We start from the raw sequence: 21829 nt of genomic DNA, 5'->3' as shown, positions 1-21829 counted from the left end.
ATATATCAGAATAACCTAAGTGGTGCTAGGAGGACATTTGCTATTTAAGACCTCCTTCTCAACCATCTTCTGCAAACGTGTCTGAATTTGCTAGGATGTGCCAGATGCTACCAGATGGCAGACAGTTATACACAAGAAGGTGGTTGTGTGGATGTGGGCTCTTCAGCAGCTTCTCCTCTTCTTAAAGATTCCCTGAAAAAGAAGGCATTTCTTGGAAGCAAAACACAACACCAAGGCAACCATCAGAACTCAGTGGGAAGGTGCAGGGTGTTCTGAGAAAGGCAGCAAAAAGAAGACAGGGGCAGTGGGAGTTCCAGTCATATGCACTGGCCTGATGCCAGCGAGTCAGGTATCACTTGTGGGCTACAGGACTTCCAGGAAGGCTAATTTCAAAGAAAAGGACCCAAACCACGTCTGGCTGCTCTCAGCTGGGCACAATCCTACTTCCCTAGCTTCCTTTAAAAGCTGCAGCCTGAGCCAGCCACTAAGAACAAGCCTGCAGTGATGGCTGCAGTGGCACAACTCCTTTAATAAGCCACAAAAAATGTACAATCTCACCTGCAGAAGAAGCGTAGACTGGGAACGAACACACTACACTCTCCATACTGGCAAAATCTGCATTTAATTTACAACATAGTAAAGGTTACAGGTAAAAAGCTCAACAGAAAGTGTGAAAAGGCCTATTACATATTACACAAGTGTACAAACTTCTGTACAAAGCCCCTGGATGTTACACTGTCCCCTCCTGTACTGGCCAGCTATGGCCGCTAAGCTCTGAAATAATGAGAGCTTGTACAAACCCAGGGAGGAGAAGAGCTTTAAAAACCAATAAGCAGTAAAGCTTCCCTTTTCAAGAAAGATCTTGCAAAGAGCCACTGGCAAAACCAAACAATGAAAAAAATTAAAAAGAAAAAATAAAACAAAATAAAAGATGACCTGTTCAATGCTTACTTGCTCTAACTAGTCTTACTGTAAAGAGTTGCCTTCGTAAAACAGACTGGCTGGAAACAGAAAACTCTACATCCTGGAAATAAGCAAAAATGAAGTGTGAGATTTTTAGGGAGGGTAGGAAGTGTCTGAAAGAAGAATGTCTCGTTTTCAATAGCAACTAAGCACAGAGTGGCACAACTATATCATGGAGAAGTTACCGTGTTCATCAGAGGAACAGTCTGAGCTGGACATGAAGGCATGGAGGGGAACAAACCAGTCTCTAAAGGCATCACTCCTATGGGTGGGGTAGCCACTAGCTCTAATTGCCTCAACACCATGATAGATGCAATCACTGCAGATGCACAAGTCACACTGATTTTGAAGCACCTGTCTAAAACAAGTCTAGTGCCTACAGCACAGAGGCACTATAAAATAGCACTGCTTCAGAAACCATCATATTTTCACAGAAATTCTTAGCCTGGCAGCTACAGTACTGTACACACTAATGAACAGCTGGCACCACTGTCATTTCAGTGCACATTTCCTAGAGGAATCCCCCAAACAAAGGAATGTGACTACATAGCTGAACTGCAATAGATAGTGTTAAAATACAAAAGAAATCCAAGAAGAAAAAAACAAAAGGGCTCTGGCCTTACCTTGTATAAAGGCATACAGTCTGAGTAAATCTGAATCAGATTTTCAAATCTAAAACTGAGGATTTCATAGGCTGGAAACAACAACCCAAATCACACTTCTCATTTTACTCAATGGGGAAAAATGATGAAATAGTTAAAAATAAAAAAAAAAAAGGAAAAAGCTCATGTCATGAAACCAACTTGAGCTTGGCATGCTTCTTTATTCAGGGTGAGGCAGAATCTCTACTGAGAATTCCTGTTCTAGCTTTAGGTGGCACGTAATTCTTATCTTCTGTTACCAGCAGCCAAAACACCGTGCAGACTGTAGTTTTAGTTGTTAAACATGAGTCCTGCACCACTGCTGGACTGCTCATGTTCACCTGTGCCTTGTTGCATGCCATGTGCTCTAAGCTCAGAAATGCCGTTAGCAAGTAAAAATGAAACTACTGAATTTAAAAGAGCCACCAAGTTTAAAAAAGTATCTTCCTCTGTGTTAACTCTACCTTCAGTTACCACTACCTTGTTGATTCTTTGCACACTGTAGACAGTTTCCAGCCACCAGTCAAATGCTCCCAGGCTTGCCATGCTTGTTTGCTGCCATAAACACCCATACAAACTCAGATCCATCCATGGGTGCCCCTCTATCCAGCCACACAGCAGTCTGTGATACAACACTGCACCACAGCTCACGAAGCCCAGAGGTTCCCCATTCATCTCAACTCACGAACTCACGTGATGCTGCAGTGCTTTAGGTGGAAATTAAAACGAGCTGTAGCCAAAGTAGGAAGAAAAAAAAGAAAAAAAAGAGATGCCCCATGCGGGTAAGGCTTTGAAAAGATAAAAAATAAAAGCTGGCCTGTATTTTGCAGGTTTTAGAACTCAGACCAGAGGGATTTCTGGAAGGCCTGGCCCCAAGAATATCGACTTCTGATACAGCTGACCTGCTATGAGCAAGCCTGGCAGGAACGACGTTACTCATAGTAAGCACAACACCTAAATACACACATTTGCAGGGTCATGCCATAAATGATAACCTAAACTGTGTGATTCTGCCCCTTCAACTTATATGATCAAAATTCATAGTAAAGACCTTTGGGGATAGAGGCTAAGAAAAGGCTGCCATATATTTTGGTTCAGAGGGAGATGGTAGCTATATTGTCGTTGTCTTTTTTTAAACAGTTATAAAAATGTTTGAAGACAGATCTTTAAAGGATTATTTCGCTTCTCCAACCTCCGTATTACATCTGGTTAGGACATTAAAATTGCAAAAGGACAATACTACACATAAACAGTTTCTGGAGTTCGTAACTCCCATCCTCCCTCATCAAACCCTAACTCAGATCAGCAGGGAAGGGGTTGGCTTCTTGCCCGGCCATGCCTCCTTTGCATATTTCTTCTTCTTGGGTTCATTCACAGCTTCAGGATTAAAGACAGCAGGATTTGGAGCTGGGTTCATGTTAACTGTTGAAGGTACAACAGGAGTCAAGTCCACATCTGGGGCAAGATTGGGGTAGGGCATTGGCAGACCACCAATGAGTGCTGTCCCATGGACGCCGTGTGACTGGGAACCTGCCTCATTGTGGGTTGGAGGCAAACCCCCATATAATCCTCCGCTGTAGGGGAAGTTCTGCATACGCCGTGTCGCAGAGTCATCCGTGGTCAGTGAGCCCGGATTGTCCAACCGTTTCTTCTGCAGAGCAAAAGCATTTTAGCAGTTATTCAGAATACATGAAACAAGAAAGCTACTTAAACCAGATGGCTGCACAATTTTCCCCCAAAACACTCTGAGAGCAGCCACAAATAAACAGTCACAGATATGAGTGGATTTCCCACTCTTTGTCCCAGAACATTTCCCTCGGGTTTCTTTGAAAACTACTCAGTAATAAATGGTTAAAAGTGCATAATGAATGCAGACCAGTCTTGAGCTTTTCCTGAACACCAGACCAGGCAGGTCACTGGTCAGTAACACAGTTCCTCTTTTCCCTTTTAGTAAGAAAGAAACTGCAATTTTCTACATCACTGATCACCTGAATCTTCTCCTGCAGGCAGTAAGTAAGTGGCTTAGGTAGAATGATCCTTTTCCACACTTATTTTATACAAACAACAAATGCTGTTTAGTTACTTAAAGTTTTGCATAACTTCCTGAGTATTCAAATTAAACACAGTGCTGGCAACACACTTGTTCTGGAAGAGTCTTAGCTCTCTAAGTTCTGGTATGCAGCCTTATCAAATCTTTTGTACTTACAGTGTTTAAACAAACACTTTCTCATTTTTATTATTTGTTTTGCATATTTCCCACAATTTCAACCAATGCCCAGTATTACCATACTGAAAAGTGATTCGAGATGCAAAAAAACTTTCCATTGAGCCCATGTGCTGTTAAAGAAAGAAGATAAGCTGGACTTAATGCAAAATGGTCAGATTGCTAAAAGGTATAACTGTGATACACAAGCAGAGCTTCTCCTCAAAAGGAAAATCCCTTTCAGCACAGCACATTCTGTTGTAAGGTGTAAACCACCCGGTGAGTTAATCACTGTAATAATGGATTGATTACAAGGTTGAAAGTCACTGCGTACCTTAACAGGGACCACTGCTGTCTGCACCATGTTCCTGAAACGCCCAACAGAAGGGTCCACGTCCTCTGCAAAGGGAAGAACAGTGCAGCTTTCAGAATCAACAGAGGAAAAAACAGAACATCTGTCAAGTAAGGACATGAAGGAACCGACGCGAAGAGCTGGTACGTGGATGTACTTTCCAGCACTCCAGCAGCCCTCAGAAAGCACAAAGCGTGCTTTAATAAAGAAGAGAGAAGTGGCTGGGTGGGGACACCTAGTGGCTTTGTGTCAAGGAGGCCTCATCAGTTACTCTGGCAAGGAAAACTTCCATGCAGCTACAAAATGGGGCAGTCATCTAGAAGGGATAGATGGACAGCCGTGTTTACACTGCTCAAACAGAAAGGAACTGTGGGCTGAAAGGTGCTGCTGGACAATGCAGTGTGCATGCTCAGAGGCACAAGAGCTGGTCCTGAAAGGCCTTGAAGGAGTCAATGAAGAAGAATTCAATGCAGCCTCTGAAAAATCAAACACGCAGATGTTCTGAGAGCTACATTATGAATAAGAATGGCTGTTCTGGGTGCCACGCATTATCAAATTAAGGCAAGACTTCTGAATAAGCTGTGCTTACTATGAATATTAGCTACAAAATACATCATTAATGTCATTACCGTAAAAGAGCAGAGGAAGAAAAATGACTAAAGAGGAATTAGACACAACTCTAGAAGTGTCATTTTGAATTAGATAGCCAGACAAGTAGCAAAACACTGAGCTGAAGACAGACGCTGAATCCATTAGGGAACAGGAAGGGAAAGCATTAAGGCTCTAATTAAAAAACAAACAATAAGTTCAGTTCTCATTTAGATTCTAGAGAAGGTAAAGAATTCAAAACCTTTCTTTCTTTTGGATCCATAAGGTCTTTCCAAATCCGATTAAAATTGAACAATTAAGCTGAATGTGACATCTCCATCCTGCATAAAATCACGCAGAAATTTTACAGAGAGAAGAAAAGCAGAAATCACAGATTTAAGTGAGTCAGAAACAGCAGATCTCAAACATTCCCTGTCAAATTTCTATTCTCTTACCTATATACAGCCATGAGGAATCTCTATGAGAATTTGGAAAGAGAGCTTTTAATGTTATCAAGTAGAGAGTAAACTACTTACCTGGATTGATGATTTCATCATCATCACTGAATGTCACTCTGGAATTCTTCCGTTTTCTCTTTGGTCTCTGAATATCCAAGTTCCCTTCCTCTATGGTTAGTGTGGAAATTCTTTTGTTGTGGGCTGTATTAAACTCTGTCAGGTTCTAAAAAAAGATTTAGATAAGAAACATCTTAAGCAAGAAGTCTGTGAAGCCTGCTTTGATCATCGTCTGTGCATGTCAAAAGATTGCCACCCACTGCCTAACTTCAACTCTGGACCCCTAGGAAGAAAAAATGTTTTGATGCAGGAACAGATTATCTAGAAATGCTGCTGAGTGTTTCAGTGGAGATGCTAAAAACTTAACTAGGCTTGGGCAACTTGTTCTAGCTGACTTTGCTTGAACAGAGGGCCAGATGATCTCAGGAGCTCCTTTCCAAACTCAGTGATCCTCTGAATACCATGCAAACTGCTTTGCCACTCTGCACTGGCTAACTGTAAGAAACAGAGCTGCATTCACTGTTATTTGGCAATGGGGAACAGCATGGGAAATCACCAGTGACCTAGCTGGCAAGAGACAACTCTTTGCAAGGCCTGCAATCCCTCTGTGAAAAGACTTTTGGAATAGTGGGATTACTGGAGCACTGATTCTGGGAAAAAGCATGAAGATACCCTGTCATGGCAGAATTAGATGATCTGTACATTTCTGCTGCAGAGGCACCCCAGACCATCTTCATGAACAAGAAATTAAGAACCCGAACCAGGTAAACAAGTAGAAAATGCCACCTGTTACAGATGGATAGACCATCTAACAACAAGGGACCTTCATACTCACGTCAAGCTCCGTCTCCTCTTCTGGCAGGCCCAGCAAACCCTTGAGCTCTTCATCTTCACCACCCATTTTCTCATCTCCTTTAACTGCTGAAGGCAGAGTCTGAGGCTTCTCTCGCAGAGTATATGCCCGTGTAGAAGCACCAAATGAAACTGTGGAATCAATGGGGATCTGTTGGGGTTTGTGAGCTTCCAAACGGATATGACCCAAAAACGTGCCATGTGCTGAGAAGAACATCACAATGGAAAACAGTGTTAGTCACCTGCTCGAGCTCACAGTGTTCAAGCCTTGAGAAGTTCAGAACCTGCACGTGGTTTGCAGAGATACAAACCAACGAAGCACTGCTGCAAACCAGCTGTGTGTGTGTTACCTATCATCTCACAAACTAAGACAGTCTGCAGAAAATCCTGTACGCCACAACGTACCGTATCTGCAACCATTCTCATGGTGGAAAACACAGTATGTCAGCTTCTAGATCTTAGAAAACCACTCCCAGGATAGAATGTTTCAATTGCGAAGGAAAGGTCAAGTGATTTTCTTCCACTCTCTTAAGAGCCTAAAAACACCACTTTAAACACAAGGGGAAGCAGAGGTAAGCTGCCTGGAACAAGCACTCACTTGTTCTTAACCACTGCCAATCTTTCACTAGGATGCTATTTCAGATTCTGACCATCTGGCCACACAGTGCAAACAGCAACAAAAAAGAAAGGAAAGCATCTCTCATTCAAAAACGTTGAAGCACTGAAGCATTATTACTGTGGGATTAAATGTCATGTTACTTACTGCTGTTTAGATCTATGAGGAAGACCCTCTTGAGATGTTTGTGATAGACCAAGGCAGCATGGACCCGAGAGCAAGACTGGTGGTCAATGGTAAAATCGCACAGATCAGGATTTCTCCCAAAGAGATAATATTTCTTCTCATCAATGATGAGTTTCTGAGGTAGAATATCAAACAGAAGAGGACATTAGACTCCTAGAATCTTTTGGAGCTTCCTGGAAAAGTTCAAAAATGTGAATAAAAAGAGTAAATGCAAAACAAAGCATCATAAACTGACCAACATGTCAGTAATGGCTGACACTGTTCAACACAGAAATCTGCGTTTTTTCTTTTTAAATTCAGAACAGCTGACTATGGAAGATGCCCAGTTATTCCTGTCTCTAACATCTCACTTGATACATCAAGAATCCCTGTTTGATCAGAAATTCACCTTCAAACAGAGTATCTGCTGACAAACAAGGTGCAAGTGCAAATAAAATGTGAACAATTATATTCTTCCTGTTGGAACATCTGAAGCATGCAGGTCTCTCCTCTGAATTTACTTGTGTCTGGTGGAGAACTGCACACCTTGAAGGTTCACTGTAATTCAAACTAGAGCAATGCACTGATACACTGAAAGAGTCTCCTGGACTTTTGTATCATCTGGGTACTTCATTATCACTGTCTCTTTACAAATACTGGTTTTCACAAGACTTCTCCTTTTCCCCTGCAAGCCCTAATCAACAATTAGCATTCCTATGTTCTCCCTTGCCACAGTTATTGCCCATTTATATTAAGCTGTTTCACCCAGCCACTCAACCTGCAAACAGTGTTTGTTACAACACACCTTCTGAGAAAAGTGAGCTGGGTTTTGTGGGGATCCAACTTCACACCAACAGCTTTATGACAAGTAGTACCCAGTACTGTCCCTTAGTTCAGCACTGAGAACTCTCCCCACATTCAATACCTCTGTACCGATGAAATCTGTGGTTTCAGTTTGTGAGAAGGATGAGCACTAACTTCTATTTTTGCATATTCAAACAAGTTACCTGAACAAAACCAGCATACAAATTAATGGATCTATAAAAGCTTATTTCTTATTCCACATGTAAGCATTTAGCTGTTTTACAATTTCAAGGACCACAAAAATTGGTCCAGTTATTTCTCATTCTTGGCCAAAATCTACTCCAAAACAAACATCCAACAGGTTTTCATTTGCACTCAGGAGCTTCCGCAGATTGAAACAAATTCATAAATTGGAAGTCTTGCAACAAATCACTGTTGCCTTCACTTCCCTGTGATGTTTCTAATATTCTCTGTGCCTCTGAGCTATAACCCAGTGTCATCCTTCGCACACTGAGCTTAAACACTGCAGGGCTTGTTTTAATATTGCACTTTTCAGACCCAGCAATCACAAAGTACACCTCAGACCTCTGGAGGAGACCCGGCATACAGACAGCTCGGTTAGTATCAAGTGCTCCAGGAGCCACTACAGCAAACAGGACCTCAGGCTGTGTAGGTGCCTGTAACCAGCAGCCACCTCGTGCTGCAGCACTCAGCACACGGCGCAGTGCGCGGCAGGCAAAGCGCCCCTCACTGAGATGCTTCAAAGCTGACAGTCAGCATCAGATGCTCCAGAGATGAAGTAGGACTCTATGGTCACTCCCTAACCTCTCCACGATCACATCCCCTACTGAACCCCTGAGTACCTGGATAGTAGGCTAGCAATGCCTGTAAGAGTAAGCAAGAAGAACTGCTGGATTACCATGTGACAGTAGAAAAGGGAATCTGGATGTTTGCACCATCTGCTTTACCCATTCAGACAGAGACCTCAGGCTTACAAAGCCAAACTTGGCCTTCTGCAGATCCAAAAGCTTTGGGTAGAACAGCCTAACCATCCATCCTTGGAACGTGACAGGACCAGGATGATATTCCTGACTGACAGTTTACCAACGCTGAATTTCTTCGTGCATTGTCTAAAGCAATGGTGCATTCTCAGCTTCTGTATTGCATTCTGCTGCCTTTTTCAGTCTGGAACAGATCTCCTTTGATTGCCTCCATGGGTTCATTTAGCACAGAGTTGCATATAGGCTCTTTCATCCAAAAACTCTCCATTCTCAAAAATCCAAAAGAAACATGACAAGAAAAACCTTGTCTTGTAGAATAAGTCTCTCAGGTGGGAGGGCTGCAGTAAGGCCACCTGCCAGAGACCAGAAAAAAACAAAGGCACTGCCAGCTGGCTCTGCTCACCATCTCCTTACACGGCCTGAAAGAAATACTGGAAAGCCTGATGCCAAGTACAATCCTTACCACAGATGCTATTGATAGGATGGCAGTGGGATGGCTGAGCTGACAAGCAGTCCTAATTCAGCTCTGACCTCTGAAACCTCTAAAACAGTTCCTAACAACTGCAACAGCACTGAGAAAAGACAGAGATCGTGGTTTGAGGACAAAAAATGCAGTAGGATTGAAAGCTATTGTGGGCTAGGGAGAGCCAGTGAAGGATGGCCGCACTGAAGGATAGCCCAAGTAGCTGGTATGAGCCAACTCATCCACACCTTACATGGGGTCATGAAGTACTGTGAAGATGTGGTTACACGTGTTGGTACCTAGTTCCTTTCAAATTAAGGCTGAGCAAAGATCTCACACAGGTCAATGCTGGCATTGCCAACTGCCTGTGCTTTTAAACGTGGACTAAGAGCAATCTCTGAAAACAATCTGTTAAACTAACAAGTCGTGGACTATCCCTCATAAAGGCTCATTTTAGTGGCTTCTGGGCTGGGAAAATATAAGCCTGTTTGTAAATCCTCTATTTTCTTTCCTTTGCAAAGCATATTGTGGTATTCTAATCAATTTTTAAACAGTAAATCTCTCCTGCAGGACATCAGAAGAAACACTTTACGTCTGATGCATTTGCAGTAGCATACAGTACAAATCAGCAAAGACTAAGCTCCTCAATCCTTCTTCATCTAACACTGAACTCCTAGTTTTCCAAATTTCTGCTCAGAGAAGTTGGCTTGACTTTGCTGTCTAGAAACTTCTGTCTGTGCTCCAATCAATTGGAGGTTAGCAGTTTCCCTGTGGCTAAAATAGGGTCACTGGCTTAGGTCTTTTCTGTCAAAAACATGAAGAGCATTTGGTTTGTGTGTTGGATTTTGAAGAACTCTTGTTCTTACTCTTTTGGATTTTAGGTTTCTTTCCCATGTTGAATTCCTGCTCCTGAAGTTCCTAAGACAAAATTCTAGGAAACAAAATTGCAACCTTGGAAGCAGTAAGACTGTGCCAAGTGCTGACTTTCCCTAACAAACATTTTATTTTCTCTCTCACACCAGGACAGGTTCAGCATTCAGGAACCAAAGCATCACTGTTTGCAAACTGACCACTGCGGTTCTGCATCCTTTCAAACACAGCATCTAGAAATGGAAGCACTGCACAGAATGAGAGACAGTACAGGCAAAGGAAAACTTTCACTTAATTCAGCAGTTTTGGAGTAAAAGAAAGTGATTTGGAAATAGCAAACCTCAGAGAGAAGGGAAATACTTCTGAGTGGGTGTGGAAAGTGCTACCAGATTTTCTAGCACTGGTGCCTATATATGTGATACATGGAGCACACACAGAATCTGCTCTCATACCTCAATGAGTTTGTCTCCTTTGACTACATCCAAATGTAAGCCAGGTGGAGGTTTTCCTGCCCTGGAAAATAAAGAAAGTTAAGTATAGTATCAAAGTATTTAGTGAAAAGTTCATTAACAGTAGAGCAAATATTCTATTAGATTTACAGACCAACGCAAGCAAATTTATTTGGAGAAAAAAAAAGATTAAACAGCCAAAAATTGTCCTTTTGCTCCACGCAGATTCCTTTGCCTACACATAAACCACACGTGTTTACAATGAGTTAAGCTAACAGAACACAGGCTCTTCAAGATTCATTACTCCAACCAAAAGACAGCAACTTCACAAACCAAACCGAGCTCCCAACACGAACCCACAAGGAGAGAAGGGCACAGACTGGAGCTGTCAGTATAAGGGCCTCCTTACGAACAGCCTGAGCTGTTGAGAGGAACAGGATCTTCTACCATCTTCACCAGAACTGGTGATGGCCAAAAACATCAGAAGGGTTCCACACATATCTGAGTAATATAAAAATGCTGTCCAGTGACCAGTGTTCTTCCACTTAGTCAAACTTCCCTACCGAAACAGGTAGCGTGGAGGAAATGACAGCATCAGATGGGAAGGGGATCATGATCCTACAGCAGCACAGACCTCCTCCACCAAATTATCCCTCAGCTCAGATCCCCCTGCCCTATGGCTGCACTTCTGCTTATCCTATGAAGCAGATTCACTGGGCAGCTTCATTCTCTTGAGAAAAGGGAGCACAGAGGCAGCTGGGATTCAGCAAGGCACAGCAGAGCAACACCAGCACGTAGCTGAACACAAGCATTAATGCTGGTGATCAGCATTCACAACCACAGCAGCCCCACGGCATCAGTATGCTGCCGTTCACAACAAAGGATCCTTGACTGCTGAGAGCAAACCGACTTTTTCTGCTCAGCCCTTTAAAGATGTGTATTTGTGACTCTCTCTTGCTGACAGCACCACTGCTGCTTGTCTCTGTGGCTTTCTGGGCAACAGCAGCGACCCAGTTCTCAGCTGCACTGCTGCCCTTCCCAAGAACAACCCCAGCGATCACATTTCCATTTATTGCTTTTCTTACTGCACAATGCAAGCCAAGAGAACAGTGACAATGGGCAGCGACATTCTCAGCACGGTCGGGGAAGGAAGAAAGGTCACTTGTAATTCAAGTTGTTTGAAGGGGTTAAATATAGATGCTCGTGCTGCTGGGACGTTTTGAAGGTTCATTCTGTGCCCTTGGATCAGATGGCTGCTATACACATGCTTTCTGAGGTAACTTCAGATAGAATAAGTCCTCTATTATTCTTACTCGTTTGTTTCTCGTGTGCTGTGCAAGTATTTTCCATTCCTGCTCCAAATCCATTATAGCAGCCTGCTCAGCTCTCTCCCTGACCCCTCCTGAATAGGCCAGTCCCTTTTCACAAGTTTTCTTACCAAATCCTTCTCTCAGGTTGTGTGTAGCATCGTCTTGTCAAGTGAAACGGATGCAGCTGATAGGCTTACTCTCTTGGATCAAAACAACAACAAAAAACAAGCAAAAAACCACAGCATGTAAAGCAAACACAGCAAGGCCCCAGGAGGCTGAAATGGTCCCCTGACCAAAGGAGCCCTGACCATCCCCTAAAAACAGGATTACGTTAGGACAGAAGAAAGATCAGCAGGTAGAAATGCTCCCACTGAAGCTGCACTGTGTGGCTGGTGAGTTTTACAAGGATTCACCCCACCAGTCATCGAAACACAGCCGGGGAGCCACCTCCCCCCAGCACTCCTTCGGAGCCCAGCCCAGCTGCAGCTACAACCGCTTTGTGATCTCAGCTCTCACGTTTCATTCTAAGATAGGTTTCATTCACAGCCTCCCATCATTTCTCACACCCACTTCCCAGTGTTTCCTCTTGCTGTCCCTGAGCACTGGCAAACTCGTTTTTCTCCGTTCCGCTGAAGATTCATCAAATTCTACAGCACAATTTCCTCCGGCAATTTCTGCAAAGCCTACCTTAATTCAATGGAACAAAAGCTGCCTCCCCTCCTTTTAAAAATAAATATCTGTAATTTGCTTCCAGCAAATTAACTCTACGTGGAAGTCCCCTCCTATTCAACATGGCATCTGCTCTCCCCCCTCTCCTTCGGTGATTGCTTCCTGGTTATTCAAGGGTCAGCAAGCCTTAAAAGCATTTCAGCAACACCTTCAACCCCTTGTTGGGCCAAGAGAATTGCTGCTAGGATGGTGTTGTGCCCTCAGCCCACCACAATCCCCACTACTCAAACCTCTTCTGCTCTCTACAGGTCAGCATTCTGCACCAGACCTTAAAACCAGACCTGCCAATGGACTGCTGCAGCCCGTCAGCGTGATGAGCTCGCCGAAACAAAGCCTGCCTAGCGCTCTCACTGCATCTCTGAAGGCTCACCTGCAAGAAGAGCTGCCTTCCACAGAGCTAACATGGCTGATGAGAATACGACAGTTATTGGTGAATTACTCTGCCGGATCAGAAGGAAGAGGATATGACAGCATTTGTCTTCACTGAAAAGGAGTATAAGGATCTCAAGTGCCAGTACAAGAGAATCTGTGACAACTGCTTATAGAAGAAACTGCAAAACCTAGATGATATTTACCCAAGTATTCGATGAGAAACCAAACACTTCTAAACCTAAGAGTATGGCAATTAAATTACTCAAAAAAGTCAGATAAATTAAGGTATCCACTGATGATGCTAATTTTCAAACGTGAGTGTGACGTGGAAACATACAATAAAGTCTGAAACTGGTAAAACTGTACTGATAGAAACTGTGTTGGCAGAAACTTGTGCTGAAGAAATACACATTGTGTGTGTACATACATTGTACCAAGGTGCACCGTTTAGTGGGAAAAACTGATTTGTATTGGTAGTGATAGGTGGATGGTTGGACTAGAAGACCTTGGAGGTCTTTTCTAACCATGGTGATTCTATGATTCTATGAGATTGCATTACAAAGAAGATCTAACAGACACAGAACTGAGTAACAGCCAGCCCAGAACAGAGCCATCTCATTTGCCCTTCAATATTCAGCAGTGTTTTGTTTGGAAATACGTGACGATACGCGGTGTGTGTTGGTCCCTCCAATGCCATGGAAACACTTTTCTTCTTTTACAGAAGAACAAACGTTGCTCTGAAGTACACACAACCTGCTCCATTCTGCAGTAATAATTAATTCTGTGATAATGCCAGAAGAACCTGAAGGAGCACTGCATTCAAAGAACACAGCCAAGCACTGAAGTGGTTTCTGCTCTGTGAGTATCCTGAGGAGCTGTTAATGCAGGATGTGCAGAGTGCTGATGTCTACCAGCCAGATCAGTCGACTGCCTGCAAAAAGGAGTGTGCGTACCCATGGATCGTGACAAACAAGCACAGAAATGAGACCAAAAATGTCATCAGCAGACACAGAAACAAATGTGTGTGCAACCCATGACCTGCACAAGGGATGGAAGGTTACAAAATTGACTGTTTTCACACTCAAAACGTTCCCAGTAGGATGCACATTTACACACTAGAGGAGAAAAGAAACCAACACCAATATTCAGATTCCTCTGGACCATTTCTCACGTAAAACCAGAGTGCTATGAAGAGTGCAGCACTGCTTCTGAGTGATAAGCATTACCAGCTCTATTTCTCATTTCTGTGGAACAGCATTGGGCAGACCAAAGTGACACAGGGTAAAGAACGTTTAGCAAAATGAAAACAATATCTAGCAACAGCATCACTCTCCCAGTTTACAACAGCTGCCTGCTCAAGGACTCCCTGAGCCACAGCTGCTGTTCATGCAGGTTGAACCCAGGTAAACTTACATTCACAGAATCTGACAGTTTCACAGATCACCCACGTTCAGCTGAAGCATCACCTCCACTTCTTGGCCACAAACCTGCTGGCTACAAACTTCATTTTACAGACCCTGCTTCTTGTCTGAAGGACAGCACACACTCATCTCCTACAGCTTCTGAGGACACCCAACACATCCCTTAGTTGTTCTTTTTCCAGACCATGGAGAAGCTCAGGCATCTGCAGCACAGCTTTCACTGTCCTGAAGATAACGCTTAAAATAACACCCAGGAGAAAGAACTCACCTGGTTTTTTGAACAGGTGAGCATTAACCCACATCTATCATGCTTATTGCATACAACCAAGATGCAATAGTGCAGTACATGAGCAAAACAACAAGCAAACACAAAGTGGTTCTCTTGATACATGTGATAGATGAGGACCACCTCAACCATGCAAATGCAACAAGGAGCTCTGAATTCCTTGCTGCTACTTAGGAAAGATCTGGAGACATCAAGATGCCATTCAGAAACAACCAGAAGAACATTCAACAACATCTGACAAAGGAAGAAATTACAAAAATAAAATGTTTTCACATTTTGGAAGCTCTATGACTTCTGGTTACTCTGTAGAGAAGGGTACAAGGATGACAGCCAGTACAGGTGGCACTGCACGTGGGAAAACAAATAAGTGGAGTATCTCTCTTCAGGAGCTTAGGGAAGCAAAAACATGCAAGCATCCATTCCCTAAGTCCTCTTAATGAATGCTACAAAACGAGCATATTCATTATTTCTTGAAGCATGGTAAACAATAATCCTTGGCTTTGAAGAGCACCAACAAGAGCACCTCTTCTAGCGTCTGCATCATCTGTGGAAAGCACTGTCACTCAACGTTAACTTACACCTTAATTCCACTGCAAAGGAGCATCAGGTCCAACGTTAGATGCTAAGCACGGCCATCCAAACACATTTTCACAAAGCCCCTCAACTTCTGGCAGCCAAAGGCAAGGTGCTGTCAAGAGGTAGGAAGAGGCAGTAACGTAAGTTACCACTCACTGTCATGGAATGACAGGAAACCACCTCAGCTGATGTCTTCAATCACTGCTACCATCCTTCTGTTCTTTTTTTTACAGAAAGGAATCAGCAAAGATGCATGGTGAACACAAGGGTTGGCTGTGATCTTGTGCACCAGCAATGGAAATGCCACACATGCCTCTCTCAACATGCAGCACTCACACTGCTGAAGCTGAGATCAGGTCAGCAGTGGAACATGTTGTGGTGAATAAACACAATGGTGAGGCCAAACTCTTTAGGGTAATTATTTTAGCTCACACTGAGTGGTTTCTTCCCAGTTGGATGAAGAGAAGAGGGCTGTAGAAAGAGCTGCCCAGTAATTCTGATCCAACCTTGTTCTGTCTGGAGGAAATACAATGGTGAGGGCACTGAACTTCAAACAGAGGTGGATGGGAGGCATTTATGATTTCCTCTGCTCTTGGAAGCATTAAAATAATTCACAGAATTACAGAATACCCTGAGTCGGAAGGGACCCATGAGGAGCATTGAGTCCAACTCAACTAGAGCAAGGAGACTTCAGCACAGGCTTCAAATTAACACGTTTTTAATTGCCATTCCCAGCAGGTCCCTTTGAGCTCTATTTTATGGCAGACTCCTGAGGAGAACTATGGCTGCTTTCACTGCACAAAGCATTCCACTAGGATTAAAGCAATTGCAGAACTTCACCTTAGTGCTGCTTGTTGTCCTGTTACAATGCACAGTTCCACACAGAATCAGACTGCACTGCTTCACTCAGGTTCCCTTGGTTACTTACTTGGGAATAAGGTCTGCACAGAATACGGTGAAATTCAGAAACTGCATACAGAACCTCTGACAGAAGGGACTTAAATACCCCATCAGAGAGAACTGGAGGTTCCGTGGCATCCTAAATTCAGTTCAAACTGCACTCATCCTTCAATTTCTCATCAGTGAGTTTCTGCCTTGGAGTTCCTCAGGAAGTTAGAACTTTACTACCCTCCATCTCACATCTCTGTTTTTATCTTATTTTTATTGTTCTTGTCTTCAGTTGCACCAAAGGATGGACAATACTCTGACCTCGCTGGGTTGACCACACATGTGACTGTAGGAACTGCGGTCGCTTTCGTCAAGGTCATTAATGAAAAAAACATGAACCCAGTCAGCCACAAACTATTAAATTGCTATTGCCTCCTCAAAGCCAACTGCTTACACACTCACAGATCTCACCTGATCCCCTCTACAGCATTTTAAATGGTCATTTCCTATGTGCCCTGAAAGCAACTCTCCAAGAAAGGTGGTTCATCTGACAGGTAGCCTCTGCTCCTTCATTCAAATAATAATTCCTTCAAAATACAGCCCAGCAGCTGGACATGGCAAAGCCCAGGCGTTCCCATAGCAACTCCAATCAAAAGCTGCTTAATAATGATTAGCAGTGATGTATTTCAGAGGGACACCATCAAACTAAAGCAACATCCACACTGGGTTTTTTTGAAACACTTAAACAACAGAAGGTAAAGATCCATTCTTCTCTATTAGAAACTAAAACAATGTGTTTCTTCAGTTTCTTCACCTCGTGCTACAAGGGCAGAATCACTGTTCTCTGTGCCACGCTGAGATGAAACTACATGATCATTATGGTCCTTTTCAACCCAGGTCATTCTATGATTCTGTGAGAAATCTGCATACATTATTTCTACCCTTGGTGGCAAACCTTTTATTGCAGAGCCATACAGCAGTGGGAAAGGAAAGGCACAGACAGACAAGAAGATGAAGAGCCCAGGCTGAGCTGGGGCAAAAAACTGGGAACGTTTCAAAAAAAGAGCACAAAGCCACCAATGCTTTGGGATGCTAACTGGAAAGTACCAAATAATGGAACTGAACTCAACAATACCTTTTCAACACCTAAATTCAGGGCTGACATAACAGCAGGGTCACAACATCCAGCTGCATCCAGTTGAAATGGAGAGCCTCACTGAAGCAAGCCCTATCCAGCTCAGAGAGAAACCTTGAGCTTTAGCTGTTCAGGACACAGCCAGGCCAAATGCAGTTCTACTGTGTGCGTTTAAAATCAGGTCAATTATTTAGGTTCTTAATCGTGGGCTCGGAAGACTAATTTAGGCACTTCCTAAAATCTTGGTGTAGGTGACTGCTGTGCACATCTTCATGCTGAACTTCAAGGACAAGGCACAATTTCCAGAGCTCAGCTTCTCCGGAGATCTGTGTAAATCTGTTTTTAGCCCCCAGAAACTGAAGAGAAACCACAGCTGCCATTCAGGAATACTACTTTACATGTATGTATACTGCAGAACAAGCCTGACATCCCAGCTACTGCTGTGTCCTGACAGAGAGCACAGCATAATTCCTGGTCCCAAAAGCAAGTTGAACCAGGGCAGAAGGAAAGACAGGCGATATCTGTGCAACATGTGATGCTCACCTCAAAACCAGGCCAGAACATCTGCACCTGACTATACTAAAGCCACCTCAGAAAGTATGCCAGAGTCCCCATAAAGCCAGGATATGTAATTCTTTCTTAAGGACACTTTCTAGTCTTGTGGCTTGACTACATGTAATCCATGAAACGCCTTGATTACAACTTTAATCTGACTTTAATTATGTAGCCCATGCCCTTGGGCTGCATGGGCCCATGAAAGAATTACAGCACACGCATAAACGTGAAGCAAGGTAAGGGAATGCTATCGAGACAGATGACAAATACTAAGTGCTTTCCTGAGTTGGTTCAACTGTTGGAAATAAACAAGAATAAGCGTCCTATGGACTATGAAGAACTGAGCCACAGCAGCATGAGAACTAAACCAAAGCCCAGACTTCAACCATTGAAACCCATGAACTTCAGTCTTTGGAAACTGAATACTACAACATTATCCATATTAGGGAAGAACAGATACAATGACAGGGGCAGAGCTCAAAAGCACGACATGTTTAAAGACAAGAAAAGAACAACTACTTTGGACAGTGATGTTTAAGATATATTTCCTATATGACAGGTGTTTGTAGCCCTTACAGCAGCTCCATGAGGAGGCAGAAAACAGATATGTCAAAACTATGACTTTGGTTCCAACACAAGTTAACGAGATTGGAAGGCACTCCCTGCAGAAGCAGCTGCTACTCACCATGAAGACTCCCTGAAATGTGATGGCTTCTGAGCACCCAGCGCTCTCCCTGCTAAGATCTACCTGGCTACCAAAGTTTGGGATACGTCCACACTGAGATTCTCTGGAATTCAGAGCTTCAGACTGGTCCAGTTCTGCCACTGCAAGCCATTTCCACTCTACAGAATCCTAATAATGAAAAACTCATCACTTATTGAATATCGTAACTACGTGCTCTTTGGTTTGCCCTGAAGCAGTAAGTACTTTCAAATTGTGAGCTATAATCTGTAATTCAGTAGAAACTAAGGGAGATCATGTAAATCTTTAACAAGAAATACATTCTACTCTTTCCAGACTAGAAAAATAAACCAGAAGTAAATAAATCCAGCACGACAGGAGAGATCCTCCCTCCTGCTGGATGAGGCAGTGGAACACCACCAACCCTAAGTGCACCAGTTTCCATTCTCAGTTGCCTATATTCTTTGCAGAACACAAACACTGTGACTGGTAGCTATCTATATTGGCTCCCTGCTTCAACTTACTTTTCTTCAGTTAATGAAACTACTTACCTGCTTCAAAAGTGTTAACCAAGAACTTTATGTTAGCCCACACAAAAAGGAGTTATTCATTGAAATTAACTGCCACATCTTTGCACAGCAATTTGTGTAAGAATAGACAGAGTCAAGTGTGCCTTCACTATCCTGCATAAAGCTTGTATGAAATATTATGATTTGCACACGTACAATAGAGGTGTACAGAAAAAGAAGGAGCTCCCTTCAAAAGCACGAGTGTCCAAACACAAACTCTGGTTTACTTGTGAAGTACTTCAGGAAATTATAGTAAAAGAACATTCAGATTGAAGAAAAAAGGAAAAACAAAAAAAAAGATTGGAATTGTTAGGAAGAAACAGGGCCCCAGTCTCCCAAGATGACCTCTTACTGCTAGGTGTGAAAACTCCAGCTTGGATCACATCCCAGCGCAATGGACTGTGCTTCAAACCTGGGTCAGGTCAGCAGCAGCACGGTGCAGAAAGCTGCTTGGCTGTGAGCCCCCGCCCTGCCTGCAGCAGAGCCAGAAAGCAATAGAGCTGAAGAGGCCCTTCACAGGTACAGTCCTTCTCTCCACACGGTATTTCTTTAGGAACTGTTATGCAACAGCACTCAAGCAACTGAATCTAAGCACTAAGCCACATTTCTCCCAGCTGTTTCATCTACAGGTTCCAGTGGTAGAAACCATTCAAATTTATCACCAAATGTAACATAAGTTGTTGAGCTTGTTGAGTTGTTTGATACTGTCGTATCCAAATGCTAAGAAAAGCAAACTAGCTTTCAAATTTCAAGCTGGATATCCAGAAGGCACTGAGCGTGAAGCTCAGAGGGCTGGAGCACCTCTCCTGCAATGACAGGCTGATGGAGCTGGGGGTGCTCAGCCTGGAGAAGAAAACGCTCCAGGGACACCTCATAAAGGCCTTTGTGAAGGGAGATTATAAACAGGAGATAAACCAACTTTTTGCACAGGTAGATAGCCATAGGAAAAGGGAGAATAGCTTTAAACTAAAGGAAGGTGGATTTAAATTAGATGTCAGGGGAAGTTTTCCCTCAGAGGGCGGTGAGGCGCTGGCACTGCTGCCCAGAGCAGTGGGTGCCCCATCCCGGGAGGTGCTCAGGGCCACAGATGAGGTCCATGGCAGCACAACCTGGTGCCTGATGTAGCAGCCAGGGCAGAAGGCTCGGATCTGGATCATTTTGCGGGGTCGCTTCCAACCCAACCATGCTGTGATTCCATTTGCTGGTTTGATCTAACTCACACTGCTGTGTTACAGATCACCATCTTGTCTCATAGAGATGCTCGATACCGCCTAGACCCAGCTCAAATGTTATTTTATTCGAGATTTAGATGGCTTTACGATTTAAACGAAGACTGAGAAGCACATTGTCCTTGCAGCGGCTCATCGAGCGCTGCCATCCAGCACGCACAGCCAGGATCCGCAGCCGGATGACGGTGCAATCGGGGCCCGCAGCCACGCACACGCGTGCGGGGAACTCGCACCAAAAGCTGCCATCGTCTTTCAGCCCCGCCGTGCCCATCCACCCCCGAGCAGCGCAGCGGGGCCCGGCCGAGCAGCGGTGAGGCCCATCCCGGCCGTGCGGCGGGCAGAGCGCTGTGTAACCGCGACCGGCTCGGCCAAAGCCGCGTCGCAGCCTCTGCAGCCCATCGCTCTGCCCGGCTTCCCGCGCTGCCTCCATCCCGGCCCGGCCGCCCCGTCGCCCCTCAGAAGAGACGCAGCTCGACTTCAGCTCGGCCCCACGCAGCGCCGCCCCGCCCCAAGCCGCCCCCAGCGCCGAGCCGGGCCTCCTCCGCTCCAGACCCCTGAATCCGACGCTGCCCCGCGGCCCGGCGGCTCCGTCTCCCCGCCTTGTGAGGCTCCGCAGCCCCGCGGTTCGCCCCGCCCCGCCGCCGCTCCCCCGAACCCGGTCGCGCGGCCGCTCTCCTCGGCGGTTCGCAACGCCGCAGAACCGCGCGGCCGCGGCCCGCTCACCAGCTGGGGCATTCGAAGAGCGAGAGGCCGCCGCCGCCTCCGGCCGAGTTCGCGTTCGCCGCCATCTTGTATCTGCCCCATTCAGGCGGGCCGGGGGCAGCCGGGAGGGGCGGCGGGAGGAGCGGCGGAGGCGTCCCAGCGTGCACCGCGCCGGGCGGGGGCGGGGCCGAGCAGCTCCATCGGCGCCGTGGCGCGACAGGCAGGCAGCGCAGGGCAGCTTCGGAAAGCGCGAGCGGTGCTCAACGTTCCCGTAGAGCGCCTGGAGCCTCCGGAGCGAAAAGGACGCGGTGCTTTGGAGCGCCACGGAGGCGGTGAGAGGGCTGGAGCACCTCCGTGTGATGACAGTCGAGGTCTCTGCTGCCCGGAGAAAGATCGAGGGGACCTGAAAGCCCTTCCAGGACCTGAAGGAAACTGGGCAGGGACTTTTCATAAGGGCGACAGGACGTGATTTTAAACTGGAAGAAGGTAGATTGAGACTAGATGTCAAGATTAAAGGGGGCTGGAGCACCTCCCCTACGAAGACAGGCTGGGGGAGCTGGGCTTGTTCAGCCTGGAGAAAAAAAGGCTGCGATGTGACCTCAGTGCCTTTCAGTACCTAAAGGGAGCCTACAGACAGGAGGGGAGTCAACTCTTGGAAAGGGGAGATAACAGCAGGACAAGGGGAAATGGTTTGAATTGAGGGAGGAAAGATTGAGGTTGGATGTCAGGGGGAAGTTCTGTGCTATGAGAGCGGTGAGGTGCTGGAACAGCTGCCCAGAGAGGCTGTGATGCCCCGTCCATCCCTGGAGGTGTTCAAGGCCAGGTTGGATGGGGCCCTGGGCAGCCTGGGCTGCTGTGAAATGTGGAGGTTGGTGGCCCTGCGTGTGGCAGGG

At 45.0% G+C, this 21829-nt stretch overlaps 1 protein-coding gene and 1 non-coding gene across 2 annotated transcripts; both read right to left on the bottom strand.

The window, feature by feature from the left end:
- Positions 1 to 603: 603 nt before the first annotated feature.
- PPP1R8 (protein phosphatase 1 regulatory subunit 8) lies at positions 604 to 21083 on the bottom strand. The gene is made up of 7 exons (XM_052699232.1): positions 20958 to 21083; positions 10486 to 10546; positions 6878 to 7031; positions 6098 to 6318; positions 5284 to 5428; positions 4142 to 4206; positions 604 to 3255 (listed from the first exon to the last, which is right to left on the bottom strand). The coding sequence occupies exons 1-7, from the start codon at positions 21020 to 21022 to the stop codon at positions 2902 to 2904; spliced, it is 1065 nt and encodes a 354-aa protein (XP_052555192.1). The 5' UTR covers positions 21023 to 21083; the 3' UTR covers positions 604 to 2901.
- Positions 8168 to 8333, bottom strand: LOC128088575 (small Cajal body-specific RNA 1). The gene has a single exon (XR_008210300.1). It is a non-coding gene; the product is annotated as a small Cajal body-specific RNA 1 (non-coding RNA).
- Positions 21084 to 21829: the final 746 nt, after the last annotated feature.

The sequence above is a fragment of the Tympanuchus pallidicinctus genome, unplaced genomic scaffold, assembly GCF_026119805.1.
Source record: "Tympanuchus pallidicinctus isolate F22 unplaced genomic scaffold, pur_lepc_1.0 scaffold35, whole genome shotgun sequence".
NCBI lineage: Eukaryota > Metazoa > Chordata > Aves > Galliformes > Phasianidae > Tympanuchus > Tympanuchus pallidicinctus.
Note: the sequence above shows the minus strand (reverse complement) of the source record. Positions and strands in the feature narration are given on the sequence as shown.